Source organism: Phyllobates terribilis, unplaced genomic scaffold (assembly GCF_046119375.1).
Source record: "Phyllobates terribilis strain yellow unplaced genomic scaffold, ASM4611937v1 Scaffold_4__5_contigs__length_816908805, whole genome shotgun sequence".
In the NCBI taxonomy this organism is placed as follows: domain Eukaryota; kingdom Metazoa; phylum Chordata; class Amphibia; order Anura; family Dendrobatidae; genus Phyllobates; species Phyllobates terribilis.
In genome coordinates, this window is record NW_027362764.1 from 221,773,320 (window position 1) to 221,794,207 (window position 20,888).

At 46.3% G+C, this 20,888-nt stretch overlaps 1 protein-coding gene across 5 annotated transcripts in view; it reads left to right on the top strand.

The window, feature by feature from the left end:
• ACP3 (acid phosphatase 3) overlaps positions 1–20,888 on the top strand; it is a 200,264-nt gene that overhangs the window by 169,852 nt on the left and 9,524 nt on the right. For all 5 annotated transcript variants that reach the window (XM_073678094.1, XM_073678095.1, XM_073678091.1 and 2 more), the window contains 2 exons: positions 1,689–1,795; positions 3,298–3,476. In XM_073678094.1, the coding sequence (XP_073534195.1) occupies positions 1,689–1,795; positions 3,298–3,476 (286 nt within the window). The remainder of the gene's footprint in view (positions 1–1,688; positions 1,796–3,297; positions 3,477–20,888) is intronic.

Sequence of the window (20,888 nt, forward strand, 5' to 3'; positions counted from 1 at the left end):
TGGAGCTAGGCCTCAGGGCACTGGGGATATAAGGATGCAGGGCAGATGGGACCCAGACGGGTCAGAGCAAGAACAGGGACAGACACGATAGTCACTTCAGTACCTTTTACTGATGGAAATTCAGGCACATCCCGGAGCACTGTAGGGTGAAGGGTGCATATCAGGATCCTCCCCAGTGAGCGGGTGTAGGGCCTTCTGTTCTTGCCTTTGTGTAGTAAGTTTCTGACCTGCCTGGAGCTAGGCCTAACTTTGTCTCTGTCTTGCACCGGCTGACTTTGTGGTAGGGCCTTCTCTTGGAGTACGCGCTCCCAGCTTGCGGGGCCTCCGTGACTCCTGGCTCAGTTATGTATCAGCTCTTGGGTGATCCTGGGACCTGAAGTCTTCCAGGGGTCTCCGGTTGTCTCTACAGGGGGATATACGGCCCTGTAGATGCGGACCCGGTGTCCGGTATATATTTTCTGGGGTGAGCTTGTACAGCTCCTCTGCCCCCAATGCTACTCACTCCTCTAGCCTTCGGCCTGCTTGAGGCCCTCACTAGGCTGTACACACTAGCGGCAGCTTGCCGCACTTCACCGCTCTTATGGCGTCGGCACACCTTAAGCTCTAACTAAGCTACAACTGAGTCTGGACTGGGCTCCACTGCAGGCTGACCTCTCTCAGGCTTAACTACTGCAGGAACTCTCTCAACAGACTTGACTCTCTGTCGACTCCAGACTGAACTGCCTAGCTCCACCTTTCCTATTTATATCCCTAACGGGCTCCCTCTGGTGGTCTGAGGTGGAAGGTGGAGGTGTGTGCTATGAGGGCCTCTTGTGGAGAAATCCGTTCATGCACCCCTCTAGGATCTGTGGCACTCATGCGCAGCAGGGGCGCCACACATGGGGGACCTGTCAGGTTCCTTTTAATCCTAGAAATTTAGGAATGAGTTGATAACTGGTTGTTACTAGTTTTGGATGTGTCTCTACGCACTTTGATATTGTCCAATCAAAAATTATAGTGTTATGAGGACACACCCATCTCGAAAAGATAAAATATTAAAGGGAATCTGCACCCCCTGGCACTTATCTGGCCTTTAATATGGGCATACAGGTAATAGAAATGTAAATCTATACCTACCTGTATGCCTCATATTAGAGGTCTTGTTGCTGTGAAATTAGTTTTTATTCAATCAGGTTTCTGATGTGTTCCAGTCATGGGGACTGGAAGAAATCCCTGCCTTCTTTGGTAATTATAATGTTTCCCCCCTCCCCTGCATGTCACAGTGCCCTGTGATGTGCAGTTGCAACAGCCAAATCCAGGCACTGTGATGTTCAGGGGAGGGGGGGAAACATTATAATTCACACAGGAGGTGGGGATTTCTTCCAGTCCTCGAGCCTGCAAGCATTAGAAACTTGATTGAATGAATAAAAACAAATTTCACAGCAACAAGACCTCTAATATGGGGCATACAGGTAGGTATAGATTTACATTTCTATCACCTGTATGCCCATATTAGAGGTCAGACAAGTCCCAGGGAGTGACAGATTCCTTTTAACACCCAATTGTAAATGCATTCATAAATATTCAAGAGACAAAATAGAGGCATGCACAACCTAGGTATATAAGAAAAGAATAGAGAATACAAGCATTTACTAGAAGTGACATGTTGAAATGAATGTTCTTAAACAATCCTTATTTCTCTCTCCCAGCATGACACCACAGTAGCTGCTCTCCAGATGGCTCTGAATGTCTCCAATGGAAAACTCGCTCCTTATGCTGCATGTCATATTTTTGAGCTTTACGAAGCTGATGATGGGTAGGTGACAAATAATGAGGCTGTTACATGTTTGAGACAATCATCGCTAAAAGTTGCCAATAGTTTGGCATTACTCAAATGGGGACATTAGGGCAAATCTCCTAAACATGATGTGAAAGGGGCCTAAATTACAGAATTTAAAAGTATTAAAACGTATCAGTCATTTTAATGTTTAGTTCATAGATCAATAGCACACATGAAAATAAGCAACTTTGTAATATATCTTATCAGAAAAATCTGCTTCTTTCTCTGCCAGAATTGATCAGTCAAAATCTGTATTCAGTGAAGACAGACTTTCCCATTACTGAGATAGAATCTTATCAGTAGCAGCTGTCTTCTTCTATCTAGATCAGGGATGTCAAACTTAAACAAACTTAAACACACAGAGGGCCAAAATGAAAACTTGGACTGTGATGCTGAGTCACTTTTCACGGGCAGGCCGTGAGACGGGATAGCCAAGGAGTCCAAAGTCAAAGCCAGGAGGGTACGTCATAAACAGAGGGAAGAGGCAAAGGCGTAGTCAGGTAACGTTCAATAGATCAGAATACCAGGAGGAAAGCAGATCAGAGCAGAAGGGGTTAAACAGATGGATGGTCACAACAAGGACCAAGGTCAGGCAACAGAAGACCAATAAACAGAACTCAAGGCACAGAGAACAAACTTCACACTAGCTGAATGTACGTATGGGGGAAACAGCTCAGTTAAGTAGCCAGGCATTCAATAGGAATAATGAACACCTGAACATAGCCAGTGCCTCCCAGTCTTAGGTTGGACAGCCGAGCTGTCAATCACCACACTGACAGCTATTGCACGCCCCTGTAACAGATTGGATGGTCGAGCTGTCAATCACAGTACTGAAAGCTCCAGCACACCCCTGTACGAGATTGGACGGCTGAGTTGTCAGTAACTGCATCCCAGACACAGTGAGGGGTGGAACCGTGACAGTGACAAAGTCACAGGCCAACCAGTATACTGTATAATGGGCCCCACATAGTCCTCCATACAGAATAATGGACCCCAAATAGGAGTGGCGGTTCTGATGTCAAGGACCAAATATAATCACCCTGTGGGCCAGATTTGGCCCACGGGCTACAGTTTGACATGTATGATCTATATAGAAGGGAGAGGAGGGGAGGAGCTCTGCCTTAGCTCCTCCCTCCTCCTCATACTACCTACAGAGAATCTTATCAATAGCAGCTCCCATCTCCTATCTCAGTAATGATGAGTCAAATTTATCAAACTTTACTGGACACTGATAAATTTGATTTGGCGCAAAAAATAGCAATGCAGCAATAAGGAAAATAGCATCCAATAAAAAAGAAAATGCAGAAAAAAAAACCTGTAAAATGCAATAATCAGAGAAGATGGTTATTGTGTCTTATTGTATGGACAGCTGCAGAAAACATGCAAATAAAAATGCAGCAGTTATGCTTCATGTGAACATGGCTTTACGTTATAGTTTTGAACATGATTATCAAAATATTTTTGTTTAAAATCTCCAGGAAATACACTATTGAAATGTACTATCGAAATGACTCAACAGTAGATCCCTACTTGCTCACCTTGCCGGGCTGCTCTCCATCATGTCCTCTGACAATGTTTACTGATTTGACATCATCAATAATTGTAGACGATTGGAAGAAAGAGTGTGGAGTTAAGGAAGATGGGGATAAAAGCTCAGGTATGAACATTCTTTTTAATATTCTGTGAATCAGGTATTTAAAAAATGTTTTAAAAAATTATATATATATCTATACATACAGTGTATATATATATATATATATATATATATATATATATATATATATATATATATATATATATATATATATATATATATATATATATTATTATTATATATATAATTAAAGAAAATTTGGTTGCACTACAAAAAGAAGCCGGGTGCAATAAAATCTCTTAAGGTGATGTCCAAACCTTCCACGAATAGAAAATGAAAAAAAACAGGCAGCACTCCAAAAATTGAAGTGAAAAAAACGTTGCTTTACTGATCCATTAACAGCAAAGTTTCGGCAGATTTCTCTGCCTTTCTCAAGCCAGAAAGAACGCTTGAGAAAGGCAGAGAAATCTGCCGAAACTTTGCTGTTAATGGATCAGTAAAGCCACGTTTTTTTCACTTTAATTTTTGGAGTGCTGCCTGTTTTTTTTTTATTATTTTATTTTATTTTTTATTTTCTATATATATATATTTATTGTGGTAAAGCGACTTGCTCGGCTCTCCAGAGGCAGACGCAAGACACACGGTTCGGATTAACTTCCTGCTGGTTTATTCTGTGGCATAAACTCCAGCAGTGTCCCATAAAAATAAACAGGCCCTCTCGGGGTTAAGAGGAAAACAAAACATAAGGTATAATAGAGTCCAATAGCAAGCGAGGCTCGGCCAGCTCCAGGTAGCACAGTAAAGTCTGAGCAAAAAACAGTTCTCTGCTGTTGCTCTCTGGCTTCACACAGCCTGGAGACTTCACTCTCCAGATCACACACTACACAGAGCAAATTACTGACTGAGTATTTAGCCCTGCTCAGCCACACCCTGAGGGGAGGTAGGGGAATGGCCTCCCACCCTCTTTGCCATTCCCATAAAACCACACCCTTTAAGAGAGTTAACCCCCAGCATATAACATGCTGGCAGAAATTTAGTAGGTTTCAGTTCACACAGGAGAGCAACCTGAGTGACACATACCTCCCATCGTATATCATACCAGTGACTCTATCACAATATATATATAATGTTACTTTTAACTGCCTGTAACACAAAAAGGTTGTCTCATCATGGATATCAGCACCCCAGGATACTTTCAGTGCCTTGAAAAAGTATTCATGTGACGCGCCCCCTGGGCCTGTGCGCTGCTGCTGTGCAGGGGGAATACCCGGAGCCGGATCGCTGGGGGTTGTAGTTCTCCGTGGCGGTGACCCGGTCCGTGCCCAGGGTGGTCAAACCAGTGGCAGTCTAAATGTTGTAATAAGTGTCCGACTACGCCACCCGTGGATTGCGGTCAGTGGGGACCGCCGCTGCGCTGCAGACCGCTGAGGCTGATGTTGTTTGCGCAGCTGAGTATGGGATGGCTCCCACAGGAGGAGTATTGCCTCAGGGCAGCTAATGTGGAAGATGATGGGAGTGATGTTGTGAGGGTCCCAGTGCTAGTGGTGCTGGAGCGGCAAGGAATCACAGAGACGTGTGGTGCAGTTTCCAAAGCTTTACTCACAGTTGTTGCTCCGGTCACTTCGGCCAGCAGTGACCGCCCGAGCCGTGATGCGTCCACCAGGTAAGGGACTCGGTCAATTCCCAAGCAATTCCAGAGTGTGGCTGAAAGCTCCCCTCTCTTCCTTTCTACTGGCCGTCCCCACCAGTGACCCACCTTTGTCCAGCTTCCTCGGGCCTTCTGTTGGTGAAACCTTTCTCCGGTCTCCCTGACCCTATGTGGTATGCCTTTCTGGTGGATGTAGTGAGGGGTCGCACCAAGATGTGGTCACGACCTCCGGTTTTGGCTGAGGATTAGTCGCCTCCACCAATTCGGGTTCCGGTACCCTGCTCTGCCAACCCTTCACCCAGTATCTCCTCTGGGCATATGGGGTTCCTTCTGCCTTCGTGTCTCTGGGCCTTTCTTTGTGTTCCTTGCCTCCTTTTTCCTCTGTTTCAGTTCCTTTCTTACTTTCCTTCCTGTTCCTTCTCCTTTCTCTTTCTGCTGTCTCAGGCCTCCACTCCAGGCTTGCCTCTGGAGCTGGGCCCAGACTGAGCCACAGCTCCCTGTCAGCCCTCTCTGGCTGAGCTCCTCTCTTCTTCTTCTCCTCTCTGAACTGACCACTGACCTAAGATGGTGCCCACCTTATATACCTTCCTCTATGTGTGAGCCCAGGTGACTAGCAACCAATGGGCTCCTACCTATGCCCAGAAACCCACCCCTATCTGCTCCTACACCACTGGGTTTTCCTCCCCCTCCCCACTCCAGCCAGGAACAGAAGCTGTCGTGCCTGCACTCTGTCTAGTGGGAGCACCGTTGGTCTGTTCCTCGGAAATGGGGTGTGTGTGGTGCATGCAGCCTACTGAGCCCCGGTCCACTCTCCATCCTTACCCGGGAGTGGAATATCACACCTCTGGTTCGAGGTGCAATACCCCTGTAGCAGCCGAGTCCTCGGGGTGCTACACATGCCACATGAACTTTTCCACATTTTTTCACGTTACACCCACAAACATAAAATGTATTTTATTGGGATTTTATGTGATATACCAACAGAAAGTGGCAAGTATTTGTGAAGTGTAAAGGAAATGATACATGGTATTCTAATTATTTTAAAAATATAAATCTGAAAATTGTAACGTTTATGCCGAAGTCCCTGCATGGCTCTCCTTCTTCTCCCATGCAGGGACGCAGTCATGCTCACCGCCCAGTTGCGTACTGCCAATGGCGGCAGGCCACGCAACTGCTGTGGGGCCCATGAGCCAGGGGAGCCCGGTGTCAGCGCCCGCACCAGCCCCCCCTGCACCAGGCCCCCCTCCCAGCCAGCCAGTGGCACCGCCCCGCCCATGATTCAATGTATCGGCAGATGTCGATACAGTTGAAAGCAATGATGGAGGAGGCAGCGTCATGTGATGCTCCCTCTCCCATCATTCCCCCTCTGCGTCTGAAGCAGCAGGCACGATGGCGTCACTTCATCATGCTCTACGCTGTGTCAGACAGTGGAACTGCTGAGTTCAGGAGACGCGCTGCAGAGACCAAAGCAGTGGGGGAACTGAGGAGTGTATTATACTCTGTGGAAGGCTACGTGGGGCCATTATACTGTATGCAAGCAATTATACTGTGTGCAAGGCTGTGTGGGGGCCATTATACTGTTTGGAGGACTTGTGTGGGCCATTATACAGTGTGGGGCCATTATACTGTATGTAGGCCCATTATACTGCATGTAGAGCTGTGTGGAAGTCACAGTTGGAGGACCATATTGTGTTGGGGTCACCAACCTTGGGAGTTGAAGTGGTGTACAGTAGGGTCATTATACTATGCATGTGGAGGCTAATGTGGAGGAATTCTCCATGGGGGTATCATACTATGTTTGGCGGGCACTTTTGTTGGCATCATACTATATGGGGGCAATGAAAGAGGGATCTAGGACTTCAGCAGGAGGAAAATTACTAAGTAAAGACTGTAAAGTTGTGAGATATGCCCCTCTGTAGCCCCAACAAATATTTATTTTTATTGGGGAAGAGGGGCCCAATTAGAACTTCTGCTACTGTATGGGGTCCCATGATTTTTATGTATGCCCCTGTTATCGCCACAGCCGCGCAGTCACCTTCCCGTGTGCTGGCGTGCCTCCTGCTTGTGCACGCCACACCACCTGGCGGCACGTCTAGTGTACACGTGCTCCCTCGTTCTTAAAAGGGCAACGGATACGTAGTAAAATGCCCCCAGCCAATAGCTGGGAGGCGTTTAGTATCAGGGTACACCTGCAGGATGACTCGCAGTCAATTGCTGGGCGGCATCTTGTATATTAGGATCCCTCCCCTATAGGGATTCGCCAAAGCAACAGTATTCATTATTCATTAGTGTGTAGTCTCTTACTAATGAGTTGCTAGGTCCCTTGGTCCTGTTGTGGCTGAACCCAAAGCCTCTGGTCCTTGTGTGACTAGTCCTAAACTCGACATCCCTGGTCCTTGTGTGGCAAGTCCTGAACCCAAAGTCCCATGTCCTTGTGTAGTCAGTCCTGAACCTGAAGTTCCTGGTCCTTGTGCGGCCAGTCCTGAACCTGAAGTCCCTGGTCCTTGGGTAGCTAGTCCTGAATCCGATGTCTCTGGTCCTAGGGCAGCCAGTGCCTGAACCTTGTCCATTGGTCCATGTGCGGCCGGTGCCAATACCAGTATCCGAGACCACCTGTGTGTCTGAACTTGTGCCTATCCGAGTATCCTGTATATCCGGACTCCAAATCAATCCAGTCTGAACGTAGCCCGAGTCCATGTCAGCGAACCTGACCCCTGGGGTCAGCTGCTGCAGTACCAGGGACTTCCTAGGAGTGGTACCTGGTGGCTACCTGCTGTCCAGCCTGTCTCCACCATCAGGAGCTCCAGTGAAAACCGGGTAGCCACTTAGCTACGCCCCTTCCTAGGCAGGCCCTGTGGCACAGTGGGTACAGGAACCACGTGTGCCACCTGCGGGTGTAACAAAAATTGTGACATTCATTTGTGTTCAGCCTCCAGTAGTCTGATACCTCTTAATAAAATCTTGAGTGACCAATTGCCTATAGAAGTCACATAATTAATAAATTGAGTCCACCTGTGTGTAATTTATTCACAGTATTGTTACAGCTGTTCTGTGAAGGCCTCAGAGGTTTGTTTGAGTACATTTGTGGTCAAACAACATAATGAATACTAAGGAACACACCAGACATTCAAGGATAAAGTTGTGTAGAAGAGTGAAGCAAAGTTAGGTTATTAAAAAATAGCCCAAGCTCTGAACATCTCACAGAGCACTGTCCAAACCATCATGCAAAAATGGAAGGCGTATGGCACAAATGCAAACCTACCAAGACATGGCCATCCACCGAAACTGACTTCCCAAGCAAGGAGAGTTCTAATTAGAAGCAGTCAAGAGGCTCATGGTCACACTGGAAGAGCTGCAGAAATCTACCGCTCAGGTGGGAGAATTTGTTTGCAGGACAGCTATTAGTCACATACCTCCATAAATCTTGATGTCACGGGTGTGTCAGAAGTGACAAACAGTAGCCCTGCAGTGGGTTGCACGAGATCTCTACATTTGGCATTGCAGACACCTTCCTAGAGGTTGTCTCTAGGACCCAGTGGCTACCTTCCTCTGGCTAATTAACACCCTGGCCTGGGTGCATAAATACCTGCTGTGCTCCAGAGGGAGGTGCCGTCGATATTCATTACTCCTTGTGAAGGCTTTAGCAAGAGCAGTACTTCTTCTTCTCTGGAGCTTGAGGACATGTGTGCATTTGTCTGGAGTCGTCTAAAGCAATTTCTCTGTTTGTCAAACCTTGTTGTCTTCAGTGTTCAGTGGGGATCGATTAGTGCTCATCTCCTCCCTTCTCTAGCCTTAGCCAAACGCCAGGAAAAGACAGGGCGGGGTACGCGTGCAAACCAATATAGGGTCGTTAGGGGAGACAGGGTGACTCTAGACCAGCCTAGAAGGTCTCCACTCTCCCATTTCCCTAGAGTCTTGGCTTCCTTTTCCTCTTCCCTTTGTGTTGCACTAAGTCTTTCCCACACCTTGTGTGACACTTGCCTTTATGGAAGACTGGCAAGAAGAAAGCCACTTTTGAAAGCTAGCTGTAAAATGTCCCTTTTGCAGTTTGCAAAAAGCCATGTAGGGGACTCAGCTAGCATGTGAAAGAAGGTGCTCTGGTTAAATGAGACCAAAGTAGAACTTTTTGGGCTAAATGCAAACTGCTATGTGTGTAGGAAAACGAACACTGCACATTACCCTGAAAACACCATCTCCACCGTCAAACATGGTGGTGGCAGCAAAATGTTGGAATGCTTTTCTTCAGCAGGGATAGGGAAACTGGTCAGAGTTGATGTAAAGATTGATGGAGCTAAATACAAGGCAATCCTGGCAGAAAGCCTGTTAGAGGCTGCAAAAGACTTGAGACTGGGGTGTAAGTTCACCTTTCAGCAGGACAATGACCCTAAATATACTGCCAGAGCTACAATGGAATGATTTAGATCAAAGCATATTCATGTGTGTGAATGGCCCAGTCACGGTCCAAACTTAAATTCTATTGAGAATCTATGTCAAGACTTGAAAATTGCTGTTCACAGGCGCTCTCCATCCAATCTCACTAAGCTAGAGCCAGTTTACAAGGAAGAATGGGCAAAATTGTCAGCCTCTAGATGTGCAAAGTTGGTAGAGACAAACCCCAAAAGACTTGCAGCAGTAATTGCAGTGAAAGGTGGTCCTACAAAGTATTGATTCAGGGGGGCTGAATTCAAATGCCCATCATCATTTTCAGATTTATATTTTTAAAATATTTAGAAAACCATGTATCTTTTCCTTTATTCTTTACAAATACTTGCTACATAGTGTTGGTAGATCACATAAAATCCCAATAAAAACATTTAAGTTTTGTGGGTGTAAAAATATGGAAAATTTCAAGGGGTATGAATACTTTTTCAAGACACTGTATCATATTCAGGAGCAATAAACTTTTAGAATTCAACCTCATGGATATCACACCAGTATATTATTAAGGCATACTAATGGGTTAAATTACAGGTCTGAATTCTTTGAGGACACTGACCTTGAACCGCAACCACAATATTCTATGATATTTACCTGATGTAAAATAGCACTGACTTTAAAGTTTATTGTAAAACTATAACAATATGAGGCTAAATGTGCCACAATTTTGGTGCAATTTCAGAAAAAAAGCTGTCTTTCAAGACCTACACCATATTTATTCTGTATTTTAGACACTTTCTGCGTTTTGGCTTATGAGGGAGCGTTACCTTGCTGAAAATATGTATGGCTTGTCAGGAAAGGGTCTTGGCTAGTGATGAGCGAGCATGCTAGCTACTGCTCGGTGCCCACCAGAGCATCTCACTGCTCAAGATGCTCGGCGCCAGCCGAGTATTTCCGGGGCTGCTCGATGGGAGCTCAGGTCTCCTCCCTGCATGTTTGGCGCTCTTTACAGAGCCAATGATCATGCAGGGATTGCCTGCCACTCACTGTAATGCCATAGCCATGGTGGTTGTAGCATTACAGTGATTGGCTGGCCGCATAGCGTCATCGGGTCTATATCAGACCTGGCGCCGCCATGCTCGTCACAGTCACTCCAGAATCAGACAGTGTAGGGAGAGATGCTGCTGCATCAGGGAGAGATTTGCTTGTGTATTAGGTAGTGTAGGGAGACAAACCGTACATTACACATATCCATCTTAACAAACAGTCCTTTTGAGGACTAACTAATCCATCTGCAGAGATATCAGGCAGGCAGTGTATATAGGCAGGCAGGGTATATAGCAGACTGCAGTGCATATAGCACAATAGGCTCCATTCCAATTCTGCCTTCTGCTGCTGTTAGAAATTTCTATACAAAGGCCCAGGTCTCAGGGGCCAGGAATACTTTTCTTTGGATCTTAATCCTCATTATTTGCTTAAAAAGCAATCCAGAGAACAGAATTTTTCTGCGCCATTTGCTTGTATAGGGAGAGGTGCTGCTGCGTCAGGAAGAGATTTGCTTGTGTATTAGGTAGTATAGGGAGAAAAACCGTACATTACACATATCCATCTTAACAAACAGTCCTTTTGAGGACTAACTAATCCATCTGCAGAGATATCAGGCAGGCAGTGTATATAGGCAGGCAGGGTATACAGCAGACTGCAGTGCATATAGCACAAGAGGCTCCATTCCAATTCTGCTTTCTGCTGCTTTTAGATATTTTTATACAAAGGCCCAGGTCTCAGGGGCCAGGAATACTTTTCTTTGGATCTTAATCCTCATTATTTGCTTAAAAAGCAATCCAGAGAACACCATTTTTCTGCGCCATTTGCTTGTTGGCACTGCAGAATACAGCCAGGTCCTTTCCATATTACAGCGCTAGAAATCCAGCTATTTAAAACTGTGCTTTCTCCGTCAAACGGATCACATATACGTTGTTAGAAAATACTGCCATTTCTGGCCTCTATTAAAAATTTCCTTTAGTGTCTCAGTGAAGCAATTCACAGCAGCTTGCTGTTCAAACTACTTACCTACAGGTCAGGTATTTAAAACTCTGTTTTCTCCGTCACACGGATCACATATACGTTGTCAGAAAATACTGCCATTTCTGGCCTCCATTAAAAATTTCTTTCAGTGTGTCAGTGAAGCAATTCACTGCAGTTTGCTGTTCAAACTACTTACCTACAGGTCAGGTATTTAAAACTCTGTTTTCTCCGTCACATGGATCACATATGCGTTGTCAGAAAGTACTGCCATTTCTGGCCTCCATTAAAAATTTCTTTCAGTGTGTCAGTGAAGCAATTCACAGCAGTTTGCTGTTCAAACTACTTAACTACAGGCCAGGTATTTAAAACTCTGTTTTCTCCATCACACGGATCACATATAAGTTCGCTCCAAACTCAGTCATTTGTAGTGAGCGTGGAAGATACTGTCCTCCATTTAAAAAGGGCAAGGCACGTTGCAAGGGACGGGGAACTGGACGTGATGGTAATGGTGCATGCAGAGGCCGAGGACAAGGCCATGGGCAAGCTGAAATTGTGGCACAACAAACACCCACATCTTCTCACCTGACCGTCCTGTCCCAATTTCTAGGGGACCGCAGCACACCACTATTGAACCCAGAGCAGTGTCTAAAGGTTGTTGGTTGGATAGCGGATAATGCTTCCAGTCACTTAGCCACCACCCTGTCTTCCACAAGGTCAAGTCTCCGTAGCCGTGAGTCTGGACCACATATTCCTCACCCTGATCCTCCTTCCTCCCACCATGCCGAGTACCCAGAGACAACTGATCCCACACTTGTCTGAAGAGCTGTTCACTTTTCCATTTATAGATTCGGGCCTCTCGCCCGGTCAACTTGAAGCGGGGGAAGAGGAGATCACGTGTAGCGATGCCCAAATATTTGAACAGCCACGGTCACACAAAGGTGACGGTGGGATTGTGTCACAAGAGGTGGACGATGATGAGACACAATTGGCAGAAACTCAGGAGGAGGACCAGGGTGCGGAAGTGGAAGATGAGGTGGTGGATGATATAGTAACTGACCCAACCTGGCAGGAGGACATGCAGAGCGAGGACAGCAGCACACAGAGGGAGGGAGGCAGAGTACCCCAACAGGCAGGAAGAAGCAATGTGGTGGCCGCAGACAGAAGGCAGGCAACCACTCCCCGTAACACCAACACGAAGGAAGTTGCCAGTACAACTGTTAGGTCTTCCCGAGTCTGGTTGTTTTTTAAAGACTCTGCCGATAACCCCAAAAAGGCCATTTCCACCACCTGCCAGGCCAGCATCAGCAGGGGTGGCAAAACGACCAGCCTGACCACCGCCAGCATGATCAGGCACATGGCAGCAAAGCACCCGACTTTGTGGGCCGAACCCCAGGGTCCAGGAACAGTGTCTGCAGGTGGCACCATTGCTTCTTCCGCTGTTGTGCAAGAAGCCAATTCCCTGTCCATGGTGCATGCGAATATGCCTCCTGCCCTGCACCTGTCATTGCACACTCTCAAGTAGAAGCATCAGGAAGCACGTCCATGTCCTTGTCCCAGCGCAGCGTTCAGTTGTCCATACCCCAGTCCTTGGAACACAAGTGCAAATATGCAGCCAACGCCCCACAGGCCACACTACTAAATTCTCACATTTCACGACTGCTTGAGCTCGAAATGTTGCTTTTTAGGCTTGTGCTGACGGAAGCATTCCGCAACCTGATGGCGGCGGCCGTCCCTCGGTCCCCAGCCACCACTATTTCTCCCAGTGTACCGTCCCCGCATTACAAAAGCACATGTCCCAAAACATTAGCCGTGCCCTCAACAACGCAGTTACCGGGAAAGTCCACCTAACCACAGACACGTGAACAAGTGCTTGTGGGCAGGGACGGTACATCTCGCTGATGGCACACTGGGTTAACATAGTGGAAGCCGGGACCCAGTCGGACCTTGGGACGGAACACATCCTCCCGACACCAAGGATTGCGGGCCCTAGGTCAATCAGGGTTGTCCCCACGGTCTACAGCTCCTGCACCTCACCCTCCTCAGCCTCAGCCTCCTCTTCAGCCTCCATCTCCGAAATGACCACATCAGTCACAAGCTGGAAGCACTGCAGCAGTGCCTCAGCCAAGCAGCAACAGGCTGTGCTGAAACTCATATGTTTAGGTGACAAACAGCACAATGCTGAAGAGTTGTGGACAGCTCTGAAAGAGCTGGCAGATCTGTGGCTCACACTGCTGAACCTACAGCCAGGCATGGTCGTGTGTGACAATGGCCGGAACCTGGTGGCGGCTCTGAGGCGAGGCTAGCTCACACACGTACCATGCCTGGCCCATGTGCTTAACCTCGTGGTTCAGTGGTTTCTCAAATCCTACCCGGAGCTGCCGGATCTGCTTGTTAAAGTACGCCGCCTGTGTGCCCATTTTAGAAAGTCAGCTATAGCTTCCGCCACCCTTGCCGTGTTTCAGCAGCGTTTGCCGCTTCCGGCTCACAGACTGGTGTGTGATGTCCCCACACGTTGGAACTCTACACTGCAGATGTTGGGAAGGATTTGAGAGCAGAAGAGGGCAGTTGTTGAGTACCAGCATCAACAAGGCCTTCGGTATTCAGTTCAGACTCCACACTTAAGACTCAGGAGTGGACATGGATGTCAGACATATGTAACATCCTCCAAAACTTTGAGGACTCCACCAAAATGGTGAGCGGCGATGACGCCATAATTAGCGTCACCATCCCGCTTCTCTGTCTTCTGAAACGCTCTCTGCTCACAATCAAAGAGGATGCATTGCAGGCGGAGCACGATGAGAAGGAGCAAGGAACAATACAGGGTGATTACACAAAGCCAAGCCTCATCTCATCCCAACGTGGATTGGGTGACAATGAGGAAGAGGAGGAGGCGGAAGGACAGGAGCTAGTTTCATGCACTATAGACGGTACTACCTGCACAGCTGTCATACCGTCTGTTCAGCATGGATGGCCAGAGGACAGAGAAGAGGAGGAGGGGGAGGAGAGCATGGTCAGTCATCCTCTTGGTGAGGACACGGAAGTCTTGCCTGTTAGTCTGGCACGCATGGCTGAGTTTATGTTACGCTGTCTTTCCCATGATCCTCGCGTTCTCAAAATTTTGGGTGACAGTCATTACTGGTTGGTGTATAAATGTAAGAAGAAACTGGCTTCCGGGAAAAAATTTCCAAAATTTTTTTTTTATTGATAGAAAAATAGTTCAGATCAGTTCAATGAATGAATCACATCATAGAATCCAGCTACGCGTTTCGAGCATGATACTATGCTCTTTGTCAAAGCTGATGAACTCAACTGATGTGAGAACCAGGTGAGCTGAATTTATTTTATTTTTTATATTACCGGTTGGTGACTCTTCTAGACCCACGCCACAAGAAGAACTTTATATCTCTTATTCCTGAGGCGGACAGGTCCACAAAAATGGGGCTGTACCAGAAGGCCCTTGTTGCTGAACTATTAAAACAATTCTCATCTGAAAACGCTGGCGGCAGAGGGCACACTTCATTGGACAACCAAGGAGTACAGGTGAGAGAGACACAACTTCAATCCAGCAGAGGCAGGGGAACACTGTCAAAGTTCTGGGAGAGTTTTCTCAGACCCTCCCATCACACAGGCCCTGAGGCGCGGGGTACTCTCACAAGGAGTGCAAAGTTTTGGAAGATGCTGAGGGAGTACCTTGCCGACCGTACCAACGTCCTCCGTGATTCCTCTGTGCCTTATAATTATTGGGTATCCAAGCTGGATATGTGGAATGAAATGGCTCTCTATGCCTTGGAGGTCCTGGTCTGCCCTGCCGCCAGCGTTTTATCAGAGCGGGTTTTTAGTGCCGCTGGTGGAATTATAACTGATAAGCGCATCCGCCTGTCAACTGAAAATGCTGACAGGCTGACTCTTATAAAAATGAACAAGGGCTGGATTGGGCCAGACTTCTCAACACCCCCGAATGATAGCAGCGTAACATAAACTCAAATCCAGTGTCTTTTCTTGGGAGGTATATTCCCATGCACCTTTTCACACCCACACATGGGTATACGCTTCCTGGAGTATAGGAGGCCCGCTCTTTTCTAATGGGAACATTTTTTTATGAGGCCCTCCTCCACGTCTCCTCCAAGGGGCATTGAAGTGCCTCCAAATTTTTGGCTGCCCTTGCATTCACTGCATATGCCAACATTATGGGAGACTCTCTCCTCTCTAATGGGAATTTCTCGTTACTGTGGCCCTGCTCTATGTCTCTTTAAATTGTTAGTGGGGTTTTTCCTAAATTTGGTCAGCCGTTGGACTCACTGCATACCTTATAACTGTATAACAGACTCTCTCCTTTCTAATGGGAACATGTCGTACCTTGTTACTGTGGCCCTGCTCTATGTGTCTTTAAATTCTTAGTGGGGGTTTTCCTAAAATTGGTCAGCCGTTGGACTCACTGCATACCCTATAACTGTATAGCAGACTCTCTCCTTTCTAATGGGAATTTGTCATTACTGTGGCCCTGCTCTATGTGTCTTTAAATTCTTAGTGGGGTTTTACCCAAATTTTGGCAGCCCTTGCAGTCACAGCATGGGCACTACCACTATAGGAGACCCGCTCCTTTATAATGGGAACATTTTTTTTACTGAGACCCTCCTCTATGTCTCTTCAAAGGGGTATTGGGTTGCGTCCAAATTTTTGGCAGCCCTTGCAGTCACTGGATACGCAATAACAGTATAGGAGACCCAATTGTTAATAATGGGAACAACAAAGCATAGCCGGCTGATGGCTCTCTAACAATAGCGAGGGACGACTGCTGGCCTTTTAAGAATAGTAAGGGCCATCTGATGGCCCTATAAAAATAGGCTTTATGACTTTCAGAGTCCCTCCATGATAAATAAAACAGGATGTGTCTGATGATGTGTCACACACCACATTTCGCAGATAAGGTTGTAAAATGTTAATATGACATTTCCCGATGAATGCATTTGTCTTAAAAAATAACGTAAAAAAAACAAAACAATAGGATCTTTCTTTAGTATAAAAAATAGCGTCATCAATTTAAACTCAATGTAATCACATTCCTCCTCCATCTCCGAAATGACCACATCAGTCACAAGCTGACAGCACTGCAGCACTGCCTTGGCCAAGCGGCAACAGGCTGTGCTGAAGATAACATGCTTAATGCTTAATTGACAAACCGCCCAGTGCTGCAGAGTTGTTGAAAGCTGTAACACAGCAGTCTGATCTGTGGCTCTCACCGCTGAACATACAGCCAGGCATGGTCGTGTGTGACAATGGGCGGAACCTGGTGACGAGAAATGATACCCAGAGTAGATACGGTTTCCCTCTACGCGTGTTTGTGGTTAGGCGGTCCATCCCAGTAAGTGCACTGGGGAGGGCATGGGTAATGTTGTGGGACCCGTGCTTGTGGAAGGCGGAGACAACACTGGGAGAAACAGTGGCGGCTGGGGACCGAGTATGGACACCCAGCCGCCGCCGGCATGAGGTTGTGAAAAGCTTCCGCCTCCACGAGCCTAAAAGGCCATATTTCAATTGCAAGCAGCAAACCATAAATCTGGCAGTTTAGTGTTGCGGCCTGTGGGTGGGTGGCTGGCTGCATACTTGCGCTTACATTCCAAGTAACAGAAAACTAAGCAGATGGTGGCCTCTATCATCATCATGGCCTCACTTCGGCACTTTGAACTCTCCTGAAGGAGAAGCCAGGGCCCACCGGAGGAGTCTCCGGTTCTCTGGTGGGCCCGTCCAACCCTGCCGAGAACCAGCCCTGGCTAAGAAAAGTGTGGGGGAAGGTTCCCGGACACTCTATGGCTGCTTTTTTAATGTGGATCGGACATGCTTATACATATTATTTCTTAAACCGCATTGCAGATCAGGCCATTGTCCAACTCTGTATTCATGAAATTAAATGGGCAAAGAAAGATGTTTGTGTGTCAAAGCACCACCGACAAGTGCGAGTTGATGTTGGACGGGCTGCCATTGCTTCTGCAACAGCCTGCATTAGAGGACTTCCTGGGACAAATGACACCCAGGGTAGATACGGTTTCCCTCTATGCCAGTCCTTTCACCGAGCTAAATACAACTCTCATCAAAAAAAGCTGTGGACTGGCTCCGTACTGTCCCTGGCCACATTCACCTGTCCACATGTTTGTGGTTAGGCGGTCCTTCCCAGTAAGTGCACTGGGGAGGGCACGGGTAATGTTGTGGGACCCGTGCTTGTGGAAGGCGGAGACGACACCAGGAGAAACAGTGGCGGCTGGGGACCGAGTATGGACACCCGGCCGCCGCCGGCATGAGGTTATGAAAAGCTTCCGCCTCCACGAGCCTAAAAGGCCACATTTCAATTGCAAGCAGCTGTCAAAAAATTGGCAGTATAGTATTGCAGCTTGTGGGTGGGTGGGTGGCTGGCTGCATACTTGCGCTTGCATTCCAACTGAACTCTGCACTGGGACAGGGATGAGGACAGTGATTGTTGCAAGTCTGCAACAACAGGTGCATGGCAGGAGGCATCTTCGCATGCGCCAAGGATCACTTATGATGGGCACACTTTTAGGCAGGGACCTGGGAGTCAGAAATGCTTCCAGAGGTCTTCCCCATGCTGTTCCCATGTCTTTTCAGCACTGTATGCATGTGTCTGATGATGTGTCACACACCACATGGCAAGATAAGGTTGTAAACTGTTAAAATGACATTTCCCAGTGAATGCATTTGTCTTTGTTGAAAGCAATGCAAAAGTGCAAAAATGCATCAAAAACGCTACGTGTGAACATAGCCCAAGATGTGGAAGAGTATTTTTGGTTTGGGTTATTTATTTTGCCTTATATACAAGTGATTACCCTGGAAAGGATGTTCCTTAATATATTTCCCAGGAAAATCCATTTTGGTTTTGTTTTTGTATGTTTTATTGTGAGTCTGTAAAAGTGGCGTAATACTCTGACAACGTTGTTGACAGTAGTGACCTGGGAGTCAGAAATGCTTCCAGGGGTCTTCCCCATGCTGTTCCCATGTCATTTGAGCACTGTTCCCATCGATTTTGGCAATTTTTAGGCCCTCTGCAGACCGCCGGGGGTAGCCACCTGAAAAATGCACGAGTTTCCTATAGACTTACATTGGGCTTGTTGCTCGGGTCGAGCACCCAAGTATTCCAATTTGCTCGACCCGAGCAATTTAGTGCTCGCTCATCACTAGTCTTGGCCTAACAGACACAATGTGCCCAAAAATGAACCAAAATTGTGGCACACATTTCTGGCAAAAAGTAAGCAGTTAAAAAGTGATGTCAACTTATCCTAGACAGTTGTAAAATTAGACAAATTTATCAAACAGTATGGACCACTCTGATAAATTTAGGCAATCTTAAAATGTGCCAATCTAAGTTTGCACTGCCTAAGATGTAAGAAATAAGCCTCGTGTAGACAGCCATTTTAATTGGATGAGTGTTAGCTATAATTTTGTTATTCTATGAGGCTGTGAACATGTTAGTTTTTTTTCCTGTTGGAAGACAAAAATAGCAGCATGCATAATTTGCCTCCAAGAATTGGATGGCACTTGCTTATTTGTATTTATGGGTCCGTGAAAAAAATCAGCCCACACTCAGATGAGATCCAACTGACTGACATAATGGAGAAGGTGAAGACATTTTTTTTTCTTCGCTTCCGAGAAAATCGGATCTCACTCTGATCAAGCTCTGATCCAAGTCTGATTAGCATAATTGGATCAGTTTTCTCAGATGGAGAGAAAATGGTTGTCTTTGTCTGGCCTTAGATAGTACTGATAAATCTGGCCCCAAATTCTTAGGATATGTTCACATGGGTGGATATGTTGCAGATTTTCCATCCGAATTTGCCAGTGGTAAGTCAATAGCATATTACAGTAGCAACACAGTGGACAAGATTTTACCACATCTTATATCTCACCATATGCAACAGAAAAGTGCCTTCTGCAAATTGACCTCAAAATCTAGGACGGCTTCAAGGTGAATGTTTTGCCATAGATCTGTTGTAGAACGTATCTTGGTAATGGAAATATATCAGGAAAAAAGAGCTGTTTTTTCAAAACTCTCATTTTAGGACTTAAATAAATAACTAAATTTTAGGATGGGGTTTCACAGCAATACCAACAGCGACTCAAGTGGTGCGGCCAAAAATTGCTAGGTGAATGGAGTCATATTGCAACCCCAACGGTACTGTGATTCTTTATACCTCTTTTATTGCGGTCGCAGTACCCTTATGGTCACAATGCAACTCCATTCACTTGTATTCTACAGCCTGATCCAGAGCGACTGTCTGTCACACTTGATACACCCATGATAAGTTCATTCTGCGATAAAAATGACCATCAATAATTCTCCAGGTCACTTCAATGGCAAACTTGCCCAGTTTTTAATTATTTTAGTGGTGAAAAAAAAATCTGAAATTTGTAATACAAAATCATTTTGAATCCTGTAAATTTTTTGCTTCTTCGTAGATGGAGTTGTGTGAGGGATTTTTTTTTGCGCCCTAAGCGGACGTTTCAATTAACCCCTTTACCCCTGGGCCATTTTCCATTTTTGCATTTTTGTTTTTTGCTTCCCTTCTTCCCAGAGTCATAACTTTTTTAATTCTCTGTCAATATAGCCGTGTTAGGGTTTATTTTTTGCAGGACAGGTTGTACTTTTGAATGCCACCTTTGGTTTTATCATATCTCGTACTGTCAAACTTGAAAAAAATTCCAAGTGCGGTGAAATTGCAAAAAAGTGCAATTCACAATTTTTTTTTACCATGTTCACTAAATGCTAAAACTGACCTGGCACTTCCAAAACAAGAAATTGGTGTGTGCAGATGCTTACTAGGAGCAGCTACCTCCATATACAACTAACAAACAAAGTAGCAATGGGAAACCAAGAGCCTGCTGCCACAGGCGGTTTTAATTGCAGCAGATAGGAGCTCACATTGGTAGCATCCTGGTATAATGAGAAACGCCTTATGTGGCTACCAGGTACACATGAATTGGCCAATTTATGCACTAAGATTTCTCATTTATTTCTATTTTCTAGAGAAGTAATGCTATTCAAATTTCATATATTTCACGTTTGCATACTTAGTGTTGCAGAGTGCTACTTTGTTTGTTAGTTGTATATGGAGGTAGCTGCTCCTGGTGAGCACCTGTACACACCTATTTCTTGTTTTGGAAGTGCCGGTCAGTTTTTTCTGTATTGCTGAGCCATGACAGCATGAGTTACTGCCTGCTTATGTGACACCCCAGGGGTCTGGTTGCCACCGTGATAGAGATGTTATGTCTGAGAGCAGGTGGGAGGTCCTTTGGTCAGGGATCCTGTGCATGCCACACCTCCTGCCCAGTCTTGGGAGGGGAAGAACTTCGCCTATATAAACCCGGGCTGAAGCAGGGTTAGGAGTCCAGGAGAGTAGAGACAAGAGACAGTCATAGGA